The sequence below is a fragment of the Coturnix japonica genome, chromosome 13 (genome assembly GCF_054131305.1).
Source record: "Coturnix japonica strain WE chromosome 13, WE-NBRP24, whole genome shotgun sequence".
NCBI lineage: Eukaryota > Metazoa > Chordata > Aves > Galliformes > Phasianidae > Coturnix > Coturnix japonica.
The window spans coordinates 1,576,787-1,586,087 of record NC_140675.1 but is presented as its reverse complement, the minus strand read 5'-3'; the positions used below and the strand labels follow the sequence as shown (position 1 = coordinate 1,586,087).

General features: G+C 49.5%; 1 protein-coding gene across 1 annotated transcript; it reads right to left on the bottom strand.

Annotated features, from left to right (window-relative positions):
- Positions 1-5,439: 5,439 nt before the first annotated feature.
- Positions 5,440-7,227, bottom strand: LOC146758559 (inositol 1,4,5-trisphosphate receptor-interacting protein-like 1). The gene is made up of 2 exons (XM_085514501.1): positions 6,658-7,227; positions 5,440-6,621 (listed from the first exon to the last, which is right to left on the bottom strand). Exons 1-2 carry the CDS (start codon positions 7,225-7,227, stop codon positions 5,458-5,460), a joined length of 1,734 nt encoding a protein of 577 aa, XP_085370627.1. The 3' UTR covers positions 5,440-5,457.
- Positions 7,228-9,301: the final 2,074 nt, after the last annotated feature.

Sequence of the window (9,301 nt, the reverse complement as noted above, 5' to 3'; positions counted from 1 at the left end):
CTCCAATGTGTCAGATGTGTTCCTTTCTTACTGCAGATCATATCCTGTGCTGAGTGCTGTGCTTCTGAGCAAGCAGAAAACAAAATTCTCATGAATTGAATGGTGTCACTTACTTCACAGCTAATTACACGTGGTTTTGTTCTGCTCTGGGTTAAGTGATCTGTTTGCAAAATTTATAATAGGAAGAAAAAAAGAAAGAAGAACATGGCTATTCCATAGAAGTCTGTAGTCCTGTGAACAGGATCCTGGCTCACCTAAGCCAGGGCTTGGTGACTTGTATTTACAAATGAGGGTGGTACCGCCTGTTGGTTTAGGACCCTTCACCAGTCTCTGGGCGTCTGTTGTTTCCTGCATTTGGCGGAGCCTTGCAGCCGGAGCTCCAGGCTGGTGCCTTCCAGTGCCAAGCAGTGCAACTACAATGGGGGGCAAGTGGGAAGCCAGTCATCATGGTAACACTGGAGCACTTCTGACATCCTCCTCTCCAGATCCTCCTCTCAGGCATGTTAAACTTGACTCTGTGCTTATCTCAGGTCACTGTGCTTAGCGAAGGCCTTTACCAAAACAGTGTTGGAAATGTCAGTGAAGCAGCTCCTCAAACTGTTTGTATCCTGTTCCCCTTCTGCAATCTGGTCAGCCTCCACATGTGAGGCTTTGCTGCTGCTGCTCAGAGAATCACCAATGTGGGTTCCTCTGTAGGCAAACCAGTCAAAGCCCCTTGCATTATGCATCTATCCAGTGCACCCTCAATAATTTTGCACATGACAGCAAGTTGTTAGGAAGTGCTGATCTGCCTTAGGGTAAACAGGCCCCACAGAGAGACCAGGACAGGCTGATCAATAGGCTGGGGCCAATGGGATGAGGTTCAACAAGAGCAAGTGCTGGGGTCACCACCCCTGAGTGAAAAATCTTACATGCTTGGAAGAGGCAGAACACAGCAAAGACCCATTCCATCTTTATTCTTGCAATCTGAGCTGTATTTTTCCTTATTGAAGAATCCACCTTTGCTGGATTAGGACTTTTCCTGAAGTCATTCTCTGAACTGCATAAAGGATGAGCCAATGTCTAAATCCATACTGCTAGCGCAGGAAAAGCAGCAGTGCTAAATAAACACGGGAATATATTTCCACAGGCTGGAAATTCTGGGCAAAATCAGTGGATAGAAAACTAAAAAAGGTGAGACTAAAAAGGAAGGGAAATAAAAACATTCCATCCAAAAATGACATTTCACTGTCACCATTACTAGAGATATATTCTTGGGTGCTCTGCTTTATATATGAATCTTACTTTGATGTTAAAAGAATATCATAAAGGCAAGTATGAGACTCGGCTACCAACTAAGAGATTTCTTTGGCATTCGCCCACCAGGATCCGGCTCTGTCTGCATTCAGAGGCTGCAAGGCAGAGAACATGCAATGGTCCAGCCAGGGAAATCCCCCCGAGCACAGTGCCTCATGGACAGCCTCCCGTTCCACTCCTGCACGCTCCAGGCCCTGCAGGCACCCCCCAGAGTAAATGAATGAGCTCAGGAAGCCAGTGTGATGGTGGCAAGGCTGGGTGGTTGGTTACAAGTGCAGGCAGAAACTGGCAGCACTGCCCACTGACTCTGTCAGTGTCTCTTTGCTAAGTCCTTTGTTGTCAGTTTCTCTCATCCGCTTGTGGATGGACTCCTGTTCTGGGATTAAGAGGTATGAAGCCAAGCGGCATGTTGCATTTCATTCTTAAGGAGCATTTGTTGGGGTGAAAGCAGCAGAAGCAGAGATCCAGGCACCCTCTGTGCAGCCAGAACTGAGCTCCAAACCTGTAGGGCCATCCCCAACCTTGGGACTCTGGAAGCACTCAGCTGGCCACTGTCTTCTCCCCTCCCCATCCACATTAATGACTCCAGCAAGAAGCTGCTCCTCCCTGATCTCGCTAAACATCAAGTCATGACTCGGGGAACAAAAGAACCACAAGGAACACTTCAAAACTTCGAACAAAAGATGAAAGCTCCAACAAGGTCAACCCAACCAGGTGTTGCTGTTTACCATGATGGCCTCATAATCCTCAAGATGAAAGGGGCCCTTTGCCACCCTTCAGGCAGTGAGACAGGGAGAGCATCCGACATGATAAACATGCTGTGATACATCCCTTTCATCAGCACTCCAAACAGTAAGTACGCAAAAATTATGGTTTGCATACAGCAATTTCTCTTTGCTTACACCATGCATTTCACTTAACTACAACCTATCCCACCGGGCAAACACATACAGAAATCCAGGAGCGCATTCACTGACTCCCATTTAAAGCTTGATTCAAACCAAAGAATGATCATTTAAAAGAGAGATGAAGGTTTCCAGCAAATGAAACTCACCATAGCAAATAAGGGGCCAAATACTGTCGTGAACACAACACAAAATCATGGGTGCTCTGATCTATTATTTTGGTGTTTCCTTGCTTGAAACCCTATAGGCAATCAGCACTGCATGGCAATGCTCCTATAACACAAAGCCTCTTCCTTTCATCTTTGCGGTGCCACCAGCGATGGAATTAGATGATCATTGTGGTACTGTTCAGCCCCAGCCATCCTATGAGTCTATGATGATGATTCTGTGATTCTCTAACTGCTCCTCAGTGATGCTACAGCAATGCAGCATCCCAAAGATCAGCATGGAAAGGAGCAGTGAGAGCACAGCAAAAAACCTCCAGGTAACAGCAGGGACAGGAAATGCTGAATGGGACTCTCTCTTCTAAATGGTCCGAGACAATAGCTGTTAGAAGGCTTAGCACCAGGTCAGGTTTGATAGGAGGAACTGCAGCTCACTATCATATGAAATTTCTCCTCGTTCTGGTTGCAAATTGCTGGAAGGCAATTCATCTTATCTACCACCTGCTTTCAGCTATACCTTGGCAAGTCCCTGTCCATGTGGGATTGCTCTGTCCTTGCTACCTGCAGGCAGAACCCAGAGATATGTTCCATCTGCACAGGTAATAATCAGGTGGCAGGAGATGTGCAAGCCTCATCCACCTTTAGCACAAGGATTTACAAATCCTTCAGGAGCCCATGGACACAGAAGGGCAGAAAGTGCCATTTTTAACAGCAAACCTGTGCCAACCTCCCACTGATCACAGAGTTCTGTAGTATGTTGGGGTGCTAAGTTGTCTTTGCGAGGATTTATGAGTGCATACAGTAGTTCTGAGTAGATGGAGTGTTCTAGAATAGCTGAGTTAGGCCTGTAGGTTAAGAGTTAGTGGGCTGCGGGTTTAGGTAGGTGTGTGTATAGGTTCTCTTGCGTGCATTGGGTTTTGCGTAGCGGGTGTACGTGTCTGCGCGGGATTTAGGATGGCATATAAGGTGTGTGACAGAGCAATATATTGAGAGAAGACATGATGGCATCCATGTTTGTGTCTCTCTCCCCGGGACAGTTGAAGTCCTGGGATAAGTCAGGTTAATTGGCGAATACGTCAGTAGTACCTCTCAGATTACTTTCAAGAAGCTGAATTTTTTACCTAATCCTCTCTCTAAAGTGGATTTTTCATCTCTCTTATTTACTGATAAACTTCCAGGGCTAAGCATCTACAGCACAAAACAGACCTGTGTAGTTCATCACCACGCTATATTTTTGGTCCAACATGATGAAAAAATGGAGCAGACATTTAGAAAGATGACAAGAAGATCCAGAGCAGAGCAGTTATAGTCACTGATGATTATATCAAAATATTGTTGAAGGAATATTAAAACCCCTGCTTCAGGGTATAAAATAATATATACATTTTTGTCAAACAGGTGGACAGAGTAATATATGTTTGTCCACTGTGCTGCATTTATATACCCTTCTGAAAGGTCTATCATTTTTATATATGTAAAGGTATATTATTTCTATATAATACTGCTATCGATGGACATGAGATCTGGTCCTAATGAACTATACAGGCCTTTATGCACCATTTGTATTCGTAAAGCATCTACCAGGATACGACCCCAAACAGGACACCCAGGGCAACACCAGCAGTATTTGGTTAAGAGCACATGAAAAGAAGCATATTGCAACAATAATCAGACAGCGATTTATGTCACCCATCATACAATCATGAAATGGCCGGGGTTGCAAAGGTCCACAGTGCTCATCCAGTCCCAACCCCCTGCTGTGTGCAGGGTCACCAACCAGAAGCCCAGGCTGCCCAGAGCCACATCCAGCCTGGCCTTGAATGCCTGCAGGGATGGGGCATCCACAGCCTCCTTGGGCAACCCGTTCCAGTGCGTCACCACCCTCTGGGTGAAAAACTTCCTCCTAAGATCCAACCTAAACTTTCCCTGTCTGAATTTAAAGCCATTCCCCCTTGTCCTATCACTGCCCACCCTCACAATGTCATGGTTTTGTACATTTTTCTATTGGTATTCCACATCATAACATCATATAGAGCACAGAGAACAACTACATGTCCCAGAGGGTCTCACAGTCAGAGAGGGAAACACATCACGGAAGTGATGCTGTCTCTCTCTCAAACTGCCTGGTAGCGAGTCTGGGTGTGCTTCCAAGCCGTGGCACCTTCAGTTTCAAAGTAGGCTTCTCGGTCTTCGGAAAACCTCTCTCTCTCTTTCCCTTTTATTTTACTTGGCTTATTAGCCTCAATTTCCATTAGATTGTAATTAGTAAAATAATAAGTTTTCCTCCTTAGATCGTTGCCACTTCTCTGTTTGTTTCCTTGAGTCCAGCTCCCATCTCCCTACCCCTTTCTTATTTTCCCTTCCTATGCGCTGGGAGCCAGGGGGAACAGGAGCCTACTGCCCCTCCCCGTCACAGACATAGATTGATCTAGATAACACCGTGACACAGCAATTCCTCCTCTGTATACGCTCCCTTCAAGTACTGCAAGGCCACAACGAGATCTCCCCAGAGCCTTCTCTAAGCTAAACAAGCCCAGTTCCCTCAACCATTTCTCACAGGAGAGCTGCTCCAGCACCCCGACCATCTTAGTGGCCTCTATATTCTTTCAATATACGTACACACGACGGCGAGATTGTGACACAACAGGATATATAGTTTATAAGAGTTTATTAAAAGTTGTTGTTGTTTAGGGAAATGGGGAAGGGAAGTCGGGTGATAGAAAAGAGATAGGAAATAAAAGCAAAGAGTCTTTGTAGAAAGCAAGAGAGAATTAGTCACCACTGGGTTTCCAGCATGACTCGTAGTTCAGATGTTGATCTTCAGTAGAGATGGTCGTCAGAGGGAGCAGGGAAGCATCTGTTTGCATCTTGCCTTCACAAGATACAATGGTTCCATCCCCAGATCTCCCATACCAAGATGGAGTCATTTGGTCACAGGCCGGATCTTCCACTGGTAAGCTCTCTCCAACGTGACACTGACTGCCACAAGGAAACAGCCACCTCTGGCCTCCTAAATAGGTCTCAGAGTCTTATTGCTCACAGGATGTGAGCTTGCAGCCAAAACAAGAGAAGGGTTCGGACAAAGGTCTCTCTCAGCGTCCGAACAGCAGCAGTCTGATGTAGCGATCTCTCAGCTCCCTGAACTCACGCAGCGCTATGGAGTGGGCGTCCGGGTCCTCCTCCAGGTGCTGGAAGAGGTTGAGCGGCTTGGCGGATCGGAAGGACTGCGGCAGGACAATCGTGCTGTGCACCGACTTGCTGCCAAGGAAGAAGTGGTTCAGGCATTTCTCATCCAGGCAGAAGCGCAGGTACCGCAGGAGATTCTCCATCCGATTCAGGAAATACTTCCTGCGCCACTTCTTCAAAGGGATGATGGCCAAAGTGTGGAGGACAAGAGTCTTGATGACATAGGTGGAAAAGCCCATGCCCACTAAGATGCTGGCAAGCAACGTCAGGCAGTGCAGGTGGGAGCTGTCCTGTCCGGTACTCCTGGCCGTGTGCTGGAAGAACTTCTTTTCTGCCACAGCACAGCTCTGTGGCCATGTTGTGCTGGGCGTAAAGCCGGCGTCTGTGTTCTGGCTGGTCAGGTAGATGTCCGAGTATTCTTGCTGCACCCCGAACAGCAGCTCGACGAGGACTTTTTCCCCGCTGGAGGCTTCTGTCAGCTGGAGCTTGCAGGAGCGTCTGGAAGGCAGCACCTTCAGGCTGTAGGCGTGCGCGTGGTGGGTGGTCTTCCAGATTGCTGCCACCTGTGCGGTGAACCAGGTGACAGTTCTCTCCACATCCAGGTAGGAGTCAGTGCAGAGAGTCTGTAGCAGGCTGGGGTCCTGATTTTGGCTCAGCTCTTCCTCATGGTGGTGGAGGAAGCACAGCACATTCCCCAGCTGCTTCTCCCTTTGGCACATGCACTGAAGCTCCACGCGGACGCGGGAGTTCCTTGCCAGCCCGTGCCCTTCATCTCCCAGCTCCAGGAGGAAGGTGTGCCCGGGGGGAGGCTCTATGGGCACGAGCAGGCAGTACACATTGTCCCACTCCCGGGGACTCCAGCCTTCAAAGGCACTGCCCACCCCAATGGCGGGCTGCAGCACCGGGAAGAAGCTGTTGGACCAGATGAATCTGAAGGTCTGCACGAGCTGGTCCATCAGCTCCTCCACTATAGGGCACCTGGTGGCCCTTCCTTCCACCTTTTCCAGGGCACGCCTTGTGAGAAATTTTGTCAGTGCTGAATCTTTGAAGTCTTCTTCCTCGTCATCCTCCTCTTCTTCCTGTTCCTCCTTTTCCACCAATTCCACCTGCTCCTGCTGTTCTACCTGCTCCTGCTGTCCGCCCTGTTCCACCTGCTCCTCCTGCACCTGCTGTTCCTCCTGTTCCACCTGTTCCTCCTGCACCCGTTCCTGTTCCTCCTGCACCTGCTGTTCCTCCTGTTCCACCTGTTCCTCTTCCTCCTGCACCTGCTGTTCCACCTGTTCCTCCTGATGTTCCTCCTGTTCAACCTCTTCCACCTCTTCCTCTTCCTCTTGCTCCGCCCCCGATGCCTCCTCCTCGCCACTGGAGCTGTCATTTTCACTGCTGCTTTCATCATGCTGGCTCATTTGTATGGACTGCACCATGTTCCAAAGGAGCAACAGAATCAGCCCCACATTGAACCAGATCTTCCAGTAATCCAGCAGAGCAAAGAGCAGAGATGACATGTCCACCCAGCTCTGCTGCTCATTCCTCTGCTCAATCTCGTGCTGCGGAGGTATCATGTGCTTTTGCAGATCAACCTCGCGCCGCTGCACGTTCTCGAGCATGAGCACATCAGTATTGACACTGACACTTAGCGCCCGCACCAACAATGCGAGAACAAACACCAAAGCCATGATCTGCAAGAGATGGGAGAGAGGGGCTCAGTGGGGCTGGGAGGGAGCGGGGCCAGGAGCCGCATGGCCCTGTGCTCAGGTAGGAGCAGTGGGTACGAGGGAGCTGGGTGGCAGCAGGGACCGAGGCCAGTGCTGGCAGGGACAGTTCCAAGCACTGCCCGTGGTGCTCCCACAGGGGCCGGTGTTTGCACCACATCCCTCGTCCAGCCCGACCTTCCCCTGCTGCTGCACTCACCATTGGCCCAGGTCAAAAATGCAGCAGCGCTGCCTGCCTGTGGCCCTAAACCCATCCCCTGCGTTGTGATGCAATGCATTCCTGCTGATGTCACAAGTGGGCTGCCCGACTCCACCCTTCTCAGCTGCCCAGGGTGGGCACATGGCCACTGAGCCACGGCACTGCCTCAATTTGGAGGCATATCTCTGGACAGAGCTCCTGGGGACGCTCTTTACTAAGCAGGTGGGAGCTGCCCGGGCCTTTCTTTAAAATAAAATGGGGTGGTATTTCCCATGGATGCTGTGCTCCTCATGTGCCACCCCACAGGTTATGTTCCAAACACACTGTCCCTGGAAAATCATTTGGACAGAAAAGGAAAATCAAAACTACTGCTCCTGAGGAAACATAAGAATTTGCAGCATATGCAGAAACTCATTTTAGTGCTGAAATGCCACAGAGGGAACAAAGCTGAAGATCAGTGCCGGTCATGTCAAAGTCTCAGCACCTGACATCACACAGCCCTTTGCTGATTGCTCCCTCAGCCACCGGTGGTCTGAACGTCCTCTGAGCAAAAGGCCAGATGGCTCGATCCAAGCAGCTCAAAGGGGCTCTAACAATGATGATTAGGATGCCCACATGTGCAGCAGCCTCTTCAGCTGCATGGGCTCTGGCTCCTTTGGGTGAGCTTATGCTGTAGAGAAAACAGCAGGAGCAACTGCTGTCTACCCCATGTTGCAAAATCACATGTGCACGAGGCAGGAATATTTCTCAAAGGCCAACAGAGAAAGGCTTGGCTGGGAGCCTGTGGGTGTTGAACCAAGGCAGCCCTGCAGGCACAGAGTGGTCTGGTAGGTAAGGAGACAGCCCTGTAGGACAGGAGCGTGATGGCAGCTGTCAGACCAGCTGTGCTTCACCTGCATACCTTGCTGCCTGCAGCACAAGGCTCCCAGCCATGGCTGTATTGACTTCTGGGAGGTAAGGCCAGAGTCACCTCCTGAAGCCAGGGGAGATCCCAGATCAACAGGGTTGGAAGTCATTTGAACCTCACGAGATCCCCTAGACCAAATCCCCTGCTACAGCAGGTTCCCTAGTGTAGGTTTCTCCACAGAAGATAATCGCTCTTCTTCTCTGTTTCCGGTAACAAGGATATCAATAAATATTATTAACCAACAGAAGCTGTGTAACCCAGTGAAACAGGACCTATTCTTTCCTGAATCTGAATTCAGCATTCAGATTTCTGTACTTCACCAGTCTCTGGGTGTCTGTTGTTTCCTGCATTTGGCGGAGCCTTGCAGCCGGAGCTCCAGGCTGGTGCCTTCCAGTGCCAAGCAGTGCAACTACAATGGGGGGCAAGTGGGAAGCCAGTCATCATGGTAACACTGGAGCACTTCTGACATCCTCCTCTCCAGATCCTCCTCTCAGGCATGTTAAACTTGACTCTGTGCTTATCTCAGGTCACTGTGCTTAGCGAAGGCCTTTACCAAAACAGTGTTGGAAATGTCAGTGAAGCAGCTCCTCAAACTGTTTGTATCCTGTTCCCCTTCTGCAATCTGGTCAGCCTCCACATGTGAGGCTTTGCTGCTGCTGCTCAGAGAATCACCAATGTGGGTTCCTCTGTAGGCAAACCAGTCAAAGCCCCTTGCATTATGCATCTATCCAGTGCACCCTCAATAATTTTGCACATGACAGCAAGTTGTTAGGAAGTGCTGATCTGCCTTAGGGTAAACAGGCCCCACAGAGAGACCAGGACAGGCTGATCAATAGGCTGGGGCCAATGGGATGAGGTTCAACAAGAGCAAGTGCTGGGGTCACCACCCCTGAGTGAAAAATCTTACATGCTTGGAAGAGGCAGAACACAGC